Raw genomic sequence first — 14,201 nt, forward strand, 5'->3', positions numbered from 1 at the left:
GAAAGGCCCATTTCCACAGTTTCTCCACTATACGTGAAATCATTTGGCTTTAGAGGAATGAAACTTTCATGTCCTAAATGTATTTAAACCGCTTGCCCTCCTCCTTCAAACTGTAGCTGGAAGGCAGAGGAAGTTCTTCCCAATGAATTCCAGAATTTTCTATCAAACTCCTTTGAACTATCTTGTTCAGATAGGTATTTTTGAGATTTAAAAACATCTTCCCGTTATGTAGAGTTATATGCTGTGACTCACAGCAGGACGAACCTCAGAGCAAAGGAAAAAGATGCTTTTTCTCCTCCAGAAATAGCAGAGACCTACCCAAACAGTTCCAATAGCACGTCCTGCAAGAAAAATAGCAAGTAGCAGCTCTCAGCAGGCACTCAATTAAATAGAAAAAATTTTAAAAGCTGACTTTTAACATTTTATTTTCCTCCTCCTACACATACATATTCACACATATGGATTTTAAAAGTATATTATAAAACTTTTAGTTTAATATAAACTTACGAATTTGGTATGTAGAACTTTATACAGCTTAAAAGAGGGTCTTCTAAAAAGCCCTTTTGAAGAAGAAGCGCTGCTGTAATCCAAGTGGTGTTGTCTGGAAAACAGATACTAGATTTCATAAGTGACTGAAGAAATGCTGCCCTGAAACGATAACTGGAGGCAGAATCGGTTCTCAGATCTCTCTCTCACTTGCTTTGGTGCATTTTCCCAGTCTGTAAAGGGTGGCGATAATTTTCCTTTAATATGCGCTTGGAGATTCAGAGACAAAAATGCTATCTAGATACTATTGGTTGTCAGCTAAGTCCCTCATCTTATTTTGGAGTAAGTTTAGAAGGAATTGAAAGCTGAGAAAAGCAGCTCCATCTTTGATTTAAGCAATTTCATGGGGAGAAGGGGAACTTCATTATAAACACACTCACAGAGCTGCTAATGACTCTTATAACTGATACTGCTACGCTAAATGCAACAATCCTAACTTTTTTCATATGTTTGCCGTAAAACATGAAAAGCAGATGCAGAAATCTCACAGCTGTTTCAGTTTACCAATGCCAGTTTATACAGATGACTGCCATCCAGAGGCAGGAATTTTGAAAGGGTTTCAGCTGCTTATATTGACTATGTAGAGTTCTCTGTTAATCTCAATATAGGTAGGATTTTAAGACTTCTAGATCAAGTTTCATCTGGGAAAAACAACTACTAGACAAATTTTATGCTAGAAAAATCTTTCTATAATTTTCCTGGGTAGGCATATGAAATTGTTCTCATACTTTGTGAAAAACAGGTCTTGTTAAATGCATTTTGTATCATTTTTTAGATTACAGATGTGGTGGATTAGGGATTACTTCACAAAATTAAGAGTTTGTTTTCTGTAAGATGTTTTCCACTACTACACAACAGTCATTAAAAAAACCCCAACAAATTATACTAATGCATATACAAAAAAGAGAGCAGCTACCTGATAAACCTGAATAGTATAACGATGGAAAGGGAGTGAAAGCAATTTCCAGCATTTGGGAAGAACTGTGGATTTGTTGGAGTTTAGAATGAAGTCTATTGTCTGTGAAACGCTACAAAGTTAATATCTTCCGATTTGTCTCTATTTGAAAGTTAGTTCAAGTTAAACTGAGGTGTGAATCTGAATTGCATTAGATATTTCAAAAATCCTATTTCCACGTGCAGTTTTATTCCAAAATAAAATGTGCTGAAATAACTGTAGATGTAGACAAAACATATACTGTTATTGTCAGATTTCATGTTAACCGCCTACTTTGATGAGAAACAGTTCATGCTATCACAGCTGAGGTTTTGGCCACGTGCAGAACTTGGCAAGCATCTCAGTGTGAACTTATACATTGAGTAAAATTCCTGACTGATTATGAGAGGCAGAAAAATATCCCAACCTGGACTGCATGTCTGGGCAAAAACTGAGAAGGTAAGAGTATTATCAGCAGTCAATCTGAACAGTCAGTCTACTGTGGGTAGTAGTAGGAGACAGGCATTTGAAGATTATGCCTCTTTAATTCACAAGAGAAGGAATATTTGTGTTGTAAAAGACACGTTTCCTGTGTTCTGCATCCCCCATCTATGCAAAACATTGGAATTTTCATTGTATGGTAAGGCAAATGGTGTAAAGTTATTGCGGGTGGAAACAAATTTCTGGAGCAAAAGCTATACAAACATACTGGCTTTTAGTGGCATTCTAGTACTGCTTGTGAAAGAACATTCAGAAGAAAAACGCTTTACTTTTATTTGGATCTCTTCACCAGATTGATACATGTCTATTTTAATCACTTATACTGAAAGATTAAGTTAAACATATAAATTCATCATCTTAAACAAATAAAAAGTAGTATACTGAACACAACTTGAATGCTTTAATGACAACCAAAGGTGCTAGCTATGATAGTATTTTAAACATCTGTACCATTCACTCAAAATTTTCTCGAAGTCTCAATAAGATGTCAAAAGTTCCCTAAATTCGAACTGCGTTATACAATGATTATTTTAATGTTTGGACATTTTTTTTTCCCTAAGGACTGCTAGCTTTTTTTTTTTTTTAGTTCAGTGCATAATTGCAGAATTATGAAAGCCTGACTAAAAAAAAAAACAGAACAAAGAGTGTGTTGTTTAGCATCCTGCAAATGTGTTAATGTGAGCTGATACGTAAATAGCCTACACTGAAACATCCAGTCATTTGACAACTAAACTCAGCTGAGAAATGCCCACTGGAAGGAGTATCAGTCATAGGGCCATCCTGCCACCACATGTGCGGTTCTTCCCCAAACAACGTACTTACCAGTCTTTTTCCTCTGTTTAAAGGAGTGTTGAGTAAGCCAGGTGAGTAACAGGTGCTACCACACCACACAAAGAATAACTGGTGATTGAGAAAAATATTACAAGTGTGAAAAGCAGTTTGACATACAGCCAAGTACTTTGACAGATATAAACCTCTGAGATTAACAGGTTTTGCTGACAGTGATGCAAATTCTTTGAGATTTTCATGTACCTACAGAAGGTTTCTCAGACAAAGCTTTTCGTAGACTATCTTACAGTTGTACTTAGGTTGGCAATAATATGCTTGATATTCTATGTGCTGCTTGGCCAATACAAAGTATTACTTTATATGATCTACTGAGCAATTCCAAACATTGTTTGCTACAGCATTAACTGGGAAGCTGGCAGCTAGGCTTTCCTTGCAGAAATGCTCTTTGTTCTTAATCGTATGTTGGTAGAAGTCAAGCATTGTTCCTTTCTATTATAGGAGAACAGAAAAACAAAGAAATTCTTCATGCTTGTTCTCCTATTTGAATTAGGAATGCTAGTCTCACTTAATCACATTCCATCAAATCCTGTTCAATGTCGTCGTAACTGAGCAAAGCATTGCTGGTTCTCTCTAATCAATAGTTTTGGCAATGAAAGTAAGAATTAAAGTCTGTTAGATTCTCTCTCCCTGAAGAAGATCCATGATTATGGAAAATATCAGTGAAGTAGTTCAAAGATCTGGTAATATACGTAAAAAACAATGAAAGAATGAACCATTCTACCACCTGTAGACCTGCACTGACTACAGACATTCCGAGCAAGGTAGCAGTAATGTAACGCTTTTAATGGATATTCAAAGACTTCCTGAGATTACTAAAGAATATCGCCGTTATTATAGGAAGTTAACAAAAAGTATTATTCCAAGCTTCTTATCAATTAAGAATGATTGAATAAGTGAACTCTGTTCAGGAAAGCACCTTTAATTCTCACAGAATCACAGAGTTCCTGAGGCTGGAAGGGCCCTCTGGAGATGACCCAGTCCAACCACACAGTGCTCAAAACAAGGTCAACTAGAGAAGGTTATTCAGGCCAGGTTTTGAGTATCTCCAAGAATAGAGACTCCACAACCTCTTTGGGCAACCAGTTCCAGGAAAACAAAGGGTTTTTTTCTCATGATTAAATGAAATTTCCTGTATTTCAATTTGTGCCCATTGCCTCTTGTCCTGTCAGTGAACGCCATGGAGAAGAGTCTGGCTGTCTTGTTTATACTGTTCCGTCTGGTACTTAATCACATTGGTAAGAAGCCTCCTGAGCTGGGGAGCCCAGCACTGGACACAAGGTTTCAGATGTGGCCTCACCGGTGCTGAGCAGAGGGCAAGGATCCCCTTCCTCAACCTGCTGGTGATGCTCTTGCTAACGCAGCCCAGGGGGCTGTTGGCCTTCTTTGCAACAAGGGTGCCTGGCTTGCTCATGTTAAACTTCTCAGGTCCCTTTCTGCCAGCCGGCTTTCCAGCCAGTTAGCCTCCAGCACGTACTGGTGCATGGGGTTGTTCCTGCACCTGTGCAGGACTTTGCATTTCCCTTTGCTTAACAAAGCAAATGGCCTCTCAGCCCATTTCTCCAGTCTTTTGAGGTCCCTCTGAATGGCAGCACATACACTGTAACGTATCAGCCGCTCCTCTGCATTCTGAATCATCTGCAAACCTGCTGAGGTTGTACTATGTCCCACTGTCCAGGTCATTAATGAAGACATAATGACAATACAACAGTATTGGACCTGATACAGACCCTGGGGTACATCACTATTGATTCACTGCCAGCTGGATTTTGTGCCACTGATCTCAACCCTTTGAGCAGGGACGTTCAGCCAGCTTCCAATGCACGATTGCCGGCTCATCGAATCCGTACTTCATCGGTTTGTCTATGAGGATGTTATGGGACGCAGTCACAGAAACCTTGCAAAAGTCAAGATAAACACTATTAGCTGCTCTCCCCTCACTCATGGAGCCAGTAATTTCATTGCAGAAGGCTATCAGGTGGTCAGGCATAATTTTCTCTTCATAAATCCATGCTCACAACTCCCAATCACCTTCTCGTCCTTAATATGTCTGAAAATGGCTTCCAGGAAGATTTGCTCTGTCACTTTCCCAGGGATTGAGATGAGGCTGACTGGCCTGTAGTTTTCCAGATGCTCCTTCTTGCCCATCTGGAATATAGGGGTGACATTCACCTCCCCCAAACACTACAGCCTTTCAAAGATAATTAATGGTGGTCTCACAGTGGCATTGGCTAGATTCCTCAACAGTCATAGGGACATCCCATCAGGTCCCATGGGCTTGCCTGTGCACATTGGTTTCACCCGATTCTCCTCTGCCAAGGGTATGTCGTCCTTGCTCCAGACCTTCTCACTGGCCTCAGGGGCTTGGGATTTCCAGAGACAAGCTTTACCAGGGCCCCAGGAGTAGTCGAATCTGAAGTTAAATGTTACTTTTCGTAAATTGCTTAAAACTTAGAACTATTTGATTTTATAGCACACAGATGTGCACTGTGGATAACATTCTTTTGGAAGTCTTTAAGGCTTGATTTAAAGAAGGCTGATGAATGCTTTCTAATGTTTCTGTCTTTATCTTACCTCATTTGATTTCCATTCCCTGCCCCTGCAAGCCCAGCAAGTACCACACTGATGTCCACCTCTAACAGACCACCCATTGTCTACTCTAAAGGTGACTTCTTGTAAGGAAAAAGACTTTTCTCCTGACCATCTAAAAGAGGTTTCACTGTGCTGTTTAAACCTTGTGAAAAGATCGGGAAACACAATCTTAGAGGAAAGGTTAATAGTTGCTTTTGTTTAAAGACATTACCATATTACATGTAGGTAACATGGAATTTAAGTTTCGTGATCTCTGTAAAGGTAATGTATTGCTCTTGTTTTTCAGACTCTAAAAAGAAGAGGGAATAATGCAGTTTTAGGGGAAGATTACTTTCTATACACAGGAAAAACTCACCTGATTAATGAAACAGACAAGGTATGTTGTTGTAAGGGCAAGCAAATGCTCCATATTTTGGGATTTGCCCTGTACCTCTAAAAAAACCCATCTTTGTTTTCAGAAAGGATTGCTTATTTGCCCTCATGAACATGCACATTCTTGATGCATGGATCGTTTATCATTTATCACTTGCCTTCACAGTGCCTGAAAACTGTGCTCACCAGGGGACCCCTATGAATTGCAAAGTCCCTCTCAGTCTAATTTCTGGAGCAACTTCAAAGGAAAGGGAAAGAATTTTGACTACACAATGGTTGCTGATCAATCAGTTCTCTTCAAAGCATGGTTTGCACCTGTTTCTACAGATTAAGAATAGAAATCTTTAAGTAATAACTTTCCTCTTCCAGAAAGGTGTTAACACATATTTTTGAGAATTTAATGCAATGACTGTACAGCTGTTCTCCCAAGCACCCCATCAACTCCGGATAACTCTGCAATTGCAAAGGGCTTTCCGAAACCATGGTTAGAGTTCCAGGACTGGAGCTCAGTCAAAATCCACTGTGTGGATTGTCAGGAGACTGATGCTGGATCCCCGGCTGGGAGAAGCTGAAGGATTTCTGCACTGCAGGCGTGGAAGGCCTTGGTCTTTGCTAGTTAACCTGGCGTCATTGCCCGTACGAGCAAGGGGATGCTGAAATGAAAGAATTTATTTACTGAATCTAAGTGTACCAATGCAGTTACTAGAAAGTATAAAAACAGGTGAGCAAAATTGAAAAGAAGCTCCTACATGTTTTAATCCACGTAGATCACAGCTTAAGTTTTCTCTTGGCCTGCTGCAACCCGTAAGATGTTAATGCAGGTCTGTCAACCGATGATGAGAGAGAAGATGATGTTTGGGCACTGCTTGTACATGGATTCCCCCTCTGCATGTCTACCCATTTTATTTAACTTTTTTTCTCAATAGCTCTGTTTTTTATTATAGGAGAGGGAGTGGCTCTTAAAATACTTGTAAATTTTGAACAGTTTGGCTAAAATAGAGTCATTGTTTGCGTCTGGCGTTTTAATGGCAGCATGTGTGAACCAAGTCTATAGCACTGGGTTTTCAGTTTTGGTTTTTTTGTGGTTGTTTTTTTTTTTTTTTGGGGGGGGGGGGTGTATTCTGAAATCCAACCTATTTTATTTCTTTGTATTATTTTCCAAGCTAATTTTGCCCTGTGGCAGGGACTGACAAGTACAAAATTTAAATAGTGTTTTGCTTCTGTTTTGTTTTTGGGAAGCTGACCAGTAGCTCAGAATTCTTTATGCACTATTAGAGGCTTTATGTGAAGAAAAGTATCCCCGTCAGTTCTGACATCACAGGACTTTTCTATTTGCGAATTTTGGAGCTCATTTTTCTGGTACCCTTCACTGAGAGATGCAAGGAGAAAGGACACGAATGTTCAGAGCAGTAATAGCTTCTACACCTCTGCTAATCACCTTTGGATGAGATGTACTAGTCAAAACACAGGAAATCTTTATGTAACGTTCCTATAGACAGAATAATCATACCAGAGTTTAATTTTGCACAGTATGTAAGAAAAGATCTTGAATTCTCCAGTTAAACTTCTCTAAATTTAAGCTAATTAAAAGCTACCAGGATGGCTGAAAGAAACGATTTAACTTTCATCTTACATCTTGTACCTTTGCAATACGGATTCAATTTAGAAAAAGAATATGAGTGCACCAGTTATCATTTTGAAATAAGTACTACCTGAAACACATGCATAGGCATTTTTAAATAAAATAAATCTCTGACAATTGCTTGGAATTACTTAAAATTCCGTAACATATTAAGCATCAATAAAGGAAGCACTACCCAGACTTATCTATTGAGATTCCGTAACAACTGACCTACTTGCTCAGGGAAGTGTCATAAATTCGCAATCTTTTTCAGCCCAGATAGCTTCACAAATACTTCAGTCCCTTCTCAGTTCAGGTTTGGGGTATGGGAAGTCTTAAAAACTGAAATATTCATGCCTGAAACCTTGAATCTGTCAGTGCCAAGATGCACAGCTCTTTACCATCTAAGAAAGACTGCAGTTAGATCCTTAATAGTGATCGCCCACACACATACTCCTCAGTCTCATTTTCTCCAGTCAATTTAATTTTTAAAGAGAACTTGAACCGTAACTCCAGGTAAAATCAATTTAATTGGGATAGATTCACAGTCAAGTTACAACAAAACCATTAACAACTTATTCCATTACAACCCCTTCCTGTTTAAATGTAGTTAGGGTGTTTTCAAGGGTTTATTCCCTAGGGTAATTAAACTGCCTCTTACTGAACTTGGCTACCCAAGGAGCATTTAAACGGGAAAATCTATTTTTTCTCCCATTTCTCGTGGGCCTATTTTAATTTGCTGGCAGAGCGCTCCGTGAATTTCATGCCAAATCCATTAACGCACCCAACGCTGCCCTCCTACGGTTGGCGCTTTGTACCTAGGCCCTTGGTACTCCGGGTTTAAACTCCATCCTTTCGCTTTGCTGAAGGAGAAGGAAACCCAGCTAGCCAGGCGCCGGGGCCGCGCTCCCGCGGCGGTCACCCCGAGGCGCCCAGCGCCGCGACCCCACCGCCTCGGTCCCCGGGCTGAGGGAGGCCGGGGCGGGGGGACGCAGCCGCCAACGGCCAGGCCGCGCGCGCGGCCTCGCGCCCCTTTCTAGGCGGCGCCTCCGCCCCGCGCCGGTCCCGCCCTAGCAACGGCGGCCCGGCCGGCTCCGTGGGCAGCGAGGGACATTCCCGCGCCGCCGAGGCGGGAGCGCGGCCGGCGGCGGCCGCTCTGGGCGGGGCTGGGGCGGCCGCTCCGCCGGGGGCCGCGGCCGGCGGGGGACGAGCGGCTGCCCGCCCAGAAACTCCTCCTGAGAGCAGTCGAGTCCGCCGCTAGAGCGCCCGCGCGCTAGGACACTCTAGCAGGCGCCGCGCGCTCCTCTCCGTCGTCGGGCCCGCCTCTCCGGCTGCGTGTGGCACCAGCGCGAGCGGAGCGGTCGTGCAGGCTCCGCCATGATGAACAGCGGAGGCATCGGGGTGCCGCTGGGCTTCCCCCTGGGCCCCACCTCTGTCATCCAGGTCACGAACCTGTCCTCGGCAGTGACCAGCGAGCAGATGCGGACGCTTTTCGGCTTCCTGGGAGATATCGAGGAGCTGCGCCTCTATCCCCCGGAGTAAGTGGGGCCTGCGCCGGCCTCCGGAGGGACAGAGACTTGGGAGGAGGAAGAGGCCGAGAGGGGCCGGGCGGGCGGAGGGAAGGGACGAAGCAGAAGGCCCCGCGTGCCATCTTGACTGCGGGCATCGGCGCCTGCCGCGCGGGGAGGGGGTCACGTGGTCCCACGCCTTTGTATGGCAGGAGCGGCAGGGGAAAGGCGCTTCGCCCGCACTTAAGATGGCGGCCCCGGCCCGGAGGAGGGGAGCAGCCGCGGCAGCTCCGGAGCGGCGGGTTTTGTGCTGTCGTGGCGGCGGCCGAGGCGCCGGCGCTCGGTCACAGCCAACGGCCTGGCGAGAAGCGTGCTCCTAGGCTGCCCCGCAGCGCTTCCCCGGCGCAGGTCTTCTTACCCGCTTTTCCTGAAATCCCCCTTTCTGTGGCCCACCTTCCTCTTCGCTCGGACCGAGTGGAGGGGGGGTGGGCGAGGGAGCCCCAGGCCTCACCCCGTCCCGGCTGGCTGCCAGGCCGAGCTGCCCGGCCGGTGCGTACCGGCGGGACCAGCTCTCTTTTTTTTCTTTCTTTTTTCTTTTTTTTTTTTTTTTTTTTCCTTTTTTTGTTTCGAAGGGCTCTGTTCTCTGAGAAGGGACCGCTCGAACAGAAGCCAAAATAGCTGTTCACAGAGGGACGGAACTTGCCCTGCCTTGTGCTCGAAATGCCCCTGATAAGACGTGTGCAGTACATGAAAGTTAATAACGGACATCACACGTTTCTCTAAATTGTAGCTGTTCTCATTATGTCAGCTGCGTGTGAGGGATGCGCTCAGACGGGAGGTACTGAGGTTCACAAAATAACAATATTGTTTCTCCCAAGCAGATGATGATGAACAGAACAGGGGAGGAAAAGACATATTTTTTTCTTAACACGTCTGTTGTATTAGGAAGTGAATGACAGATGTGTCCTTTCAAACCATTTATCTTTTGTTTTTTCTTATGAACATTTAATAATGGCAGAAAGGGGAGGGAGTCATTCACGTCCAGATACTGCAATTTTAGTACAAAGAAGACGTTCAGATGAATAACATTTAGATTTTTAAAACTAAATAGCAAAAAAGTTGGTATTTATCCATTTCTATATGTTACTACATTACATCTGAGTAGCTTTGAATGAGGACCATTCAGAAAAATTAAATATGATTTAATAATGTGTATAAAGTTGTAGTAGTTTAACCCCAGCCAGCAACTATGCACTACACAGCCGCTCGCTCACTCCCCCTCCTCAGTCGGATGGGGGAGAGAATCGGAAGAGTAAAAGTGAGAAAACTCATGGGTTGAGATAAAGACAGTTTAATAGGTAAAGCAAAAGCTGCACACACAAGCAAAGCAAAACAAGAAATTGATTCAGTACTGCCCATCAGCAGGCAGGTGTTCAGCCATCTCCAGGAGAGCGGGGCTCCATCATGCGTAACGGTTACTTGGGAAGACAAACGGCATCGCTCTGAACGTCCCCCCCTTCCTTCTTCTTCCCCCACCTTTATATGCTGAGCATGACGTCATATGATGTGGAATAGCCTTTTGGTCAGTTGGGGTCAGCTGTCCTGGCTGTGCCCCCTCCCAGCTTCTTGTGCACCCCCGGCCTCCTCACTGGTGGGGTGGGGTGAGAAGCAGAAAAGGCCTTGACTTGTGTAAGCACTGCTCAGCAGTAACTAAGACATCCCTGTACTGTCAACACTGTTTTCAGCAAAAATCCAAAACATAGCCCCATGCTAGCTACTATGAAGAAAATTAACTCTACCGCAGCCAAAACCAGCACAAAAGTATATGTATTAGGCATCCATTCATGTAATGATATGTTTAAAACAGCCTTACTGAGTTTTAAACACTCTTTAATAGATTTATGGTGATTTTTATACAGTTTTCTAGGGTTTTACTTTGGACTTGTTCCACACTTGCTTCTTAATACACTTGAGTTTTCTCCTGACCAAATATAGTTTTTGTTACAGCTGTTGCTCTTACTTTTTGCTGGTATATAACAGATTTTAAGGCAAATAGATACTTTTTCGACATTCATATGCAAATAATGTTTGTGCCTATATATAAAATTTTGCCAGTATGTATATACACATAAAATATTAAAATCCAGTACCATAGTAGGGTTTGACTGGGAAATGTCAAGGTTATGGTGCTGTAAACATCAGTTCTAAACGATTAATTAATTTTCTGACATAGGATGCGTGATTGTGATTAGTTGGTTTTATTTACAGTTTTTATGCATAACTTTTAGAAAGATGGATTTCCTTGCCTAGCAGTTATGGACATTTGACCTGACTTTCAAATTATTACCTTGGAAAAAAAATAAGTATTTACTCTAATGCCCTTCTCGTGAAACAAAAAAAAAGACATGGTTCCTATTCACTCTCTGAAAATATATTTGAATAATATTATGATAAATACAGAAAATAGTGTTTCATTGATGAGTGCATGGGAAGCAAAGGTGTCCCAAGCAAAAAGATGCTACAATAGATGTCTGCAATTTCTTAAAATTATTTTCTGCTACTGTTTTTTTCCCTAAGTATTTAAGAATTTAAGGCTTAGATTTTTAAAAATCAATTCTTTCTGTTAATTAAAGTAAAAGGGAAATTTGCTTTTTACATTAGAATCAATATCGGACAAAAAATCACATAATCTCAGTCTTAGCTTTAAAAACAATTCTGTCAGAAACCCAAACTCCCCGTGTATTCTAGAGCATGAATTTTGTTACCTTCATGGAACAATGGAAACTCCCTTTTCAGTCCAGTTTCTAGATGAAAAACATAATTCAGAAAGTTGAATTAGTGAACTACAAGTCTCATGGATATTGACTACTGAACAACAAATATTAATACGCTCTTTTTAGTTTATTTCATGCTGAGGAATAAGAGGAAGGTGACATAGTAGCTTTTAGTCATCTGAGAGTATTTGTGTTACCTAAGTTAAGTAAAAGCTTTCACTGAGATTGGGACTCCATTTACTAGCCTTTGTACAGAAACACATAGTTAAAAAAATAAAGCCAACAATTCTTGTTTCAAGAATAATATATGGTGTAATATTAGAAGAGTATTATCCTGATTTTTTTAATAGATTAAGCAATGAGGTGAAATAAAGTTACATGTTGCATCGTGTAGAATTGCAACCTGTTTTCTCTCTAATTCTGTATTGAAGATATTCAGCTTAGACAGAAATTATTTTTAGTTAGTCAAGCATGAGTTTGCAGAGCAGAGTGACATTGTGTTCTCTTCTATATGCATCATTTCATGTATATAAAAAAAAGGGAATTAATGTTAAAGAATTTACTGTAATGTTTGTAATCCCATTGCCTTTGCTGGGCATGTTTATTTCTAATGGATGTGAACTTCCAGTTCTGTTGATAATGCACAACAGTAAACAGAATATATATATACACGTATGTATATATACACGCATACACACACTTTATAAAGTGTATAAACTCCCTTTTCTCTATGATCTTTCCAAATAAAAGTATAAATTATCCCTCCCCTCTTCCAAGTCAGTCATGTCTGTCAGCCTTCTTCTTTCTCCCTTAATCTACTGAAGTCTAATCCATAAAATCCAATTGTATTAAATACCCCGATTTTTTAATTGCAAGGCTACATTTTTAATTAAAAGGAAATAGAATCATAGAATAATTTGAGTTCAAAGGGACTTGTAAGGATCATTGAGTCCAACTCCCTGCTCCTTGCAGGACTACCTAAAACTAAACCATATGACCAAGAGCTTCATCTAGACGCTCTTTGAACTCTGGGAGGCTTGGTGCCATGACCCTTTCCCTAGGGAGCCTGTTCCAGTGACCGACCACCCTCTCAGTGAAGAACCTTCTCCTAATGCCCAACCTGAACTTCCCCTGATGCAGCTTCATCCCATCTCCTCATGTCCTATTGCTGGTCACCAGAGAGAGGAGATCAGCACCTCCCCATCTGCTGCCCCCTGCCCCCCCACCCCACTGTGAGAAATTGTAGGCTGCGATGAGGTCACCCCTCAGCCTTCTCCAAGCTGAGCAAACCAAGTGACCTCAGCCACTCCTCCTAAGTCTTGCCCTCGAGACCTTTCACCATCTTGGTTGCCCTCCTCTGGACACACTCTTAACAGTCTGATGTCCTTCCTATATTGGGGCACCCAGAACTGCACACAGTGCTCGAGGTGGGACCACACCTGTGCAGTGTAGAGTGGGACAGTCACCTCCCTCGACCAGCTGGCTACGCTGTGCTTGATGCACCCCAGGACACGGCTGGCCCTTTTGGCTGCCAGGGCACACTGTTGACTCATAGTCAACTTGCTGTCAACCCAAAACCCCAGATCTCTTTCTGTGAGGCTGCACTCCAGCCTCTCATCCCCCAATTTGTACGTATAACCAGGATTACCCCGCCCCAGGTGGAGAATCCGGCACTTGCTCTTGTTAAATTTCGTACGGTTCGTGATTGCCCAGCTCTCCAGTCTATCCAGATCTCTCTGTAAGGCCTCTCTGCCCTTGAGGGAGTCCACAGCTCCTTCTAGTTTACTATCATCAGCAAACTTACTTAATGTACATTCAGTTCCTGCGTCCTGATCATTTATAAAGACATTAAAGAGCACTGGCCCTAACCCTAAAATCGAGCCCTGGGGAACCCCACTGGTCACTGGCCACCAGCCTGATGTAACCGTATTTACTATACCTCTTTGAGCCCAACCCATCAGCCAGTTGCTCACCCAACATATTAAGGACTTGTCTAGCTGTGTGGTGGACATTCTGTCCATACAGTATCAAAAGCTTTGCTAAAATCCAAAAACCCCACATCTACTGGCTTCCCTTGGTCAACTAGATGTGTGACCTTGTCATAAAAGGAGATTAAGTCTGTGAAGCAGGACTTTACCCTAGTGAACCCATGCTGGCTATGACCAATGACTGCGCTGTCTCTCGAGTGTTTTTCAGTAACTCCCAGAATCATCATCTCTATAATTTTACCAGGCACTGAAGTGAGACTGACAGGCCTGTAATTACCAGGTTCTTCCTTCTTAGCCTTCTTGAAAATTGGGACAACATTTGCCAGCTTCCAGTCGACTGGGACCTCTCCAGACTCCCAAGACCATTGAAAAATAATGGAGAGGTCCCACAATAACTCTGGGATGAATCCCATCGGACCCCATAGACTTAAGTTCATCCAGTTGGAGCAGCAAGTCTGGAACAAGTCTCATTCTGGTACTTGTGCATTAACTTGGTCAAGGACATGGACCATTTTGGAG

At 42.6% G+C, this 14,201-nt stretch overlaps 1 protein-coding gene across 1 annotated transcript in view; it reads left to right on the forward strand.

Moving 5' to 3' along the window:
- Positions 1-7,929: 7,929 nt before the first annotated feature.
- Positions 7,930-14,201, forward strand: part of LOC148055585 (splicing regulatory glutamine/lysine-rich protein 1-like) — a 28,194-nt gene continuing 21,922 nt past the window's right edge. The window contains 1 exon segment of the mRNA XM_087759907.1: positions 7,930-8,950. Within this exon segment, the coding sequence (XP_087616033.1) occupies positions 8,790-8,950 (161 nt within the window). The 5' untranslated portion in view covers positions 7,930-8,789.

The sequence above is a fragment of the Nipponia nippon genome, unplaced genomic scaffold (assembly GCF_047370975.1).
Source record: "Nipponia nippon isolate SJK-2023a ecotype South Korea unplaced genomic scaffold, ASM4737097v1 scaffold_20, whole genome shotgun sequence".
NCBI lineage: Eukaryota > Metazoa > Chordata > Aves > Pelecaniformes > Threskiornithidae > Nipponia > Nipponia nippon.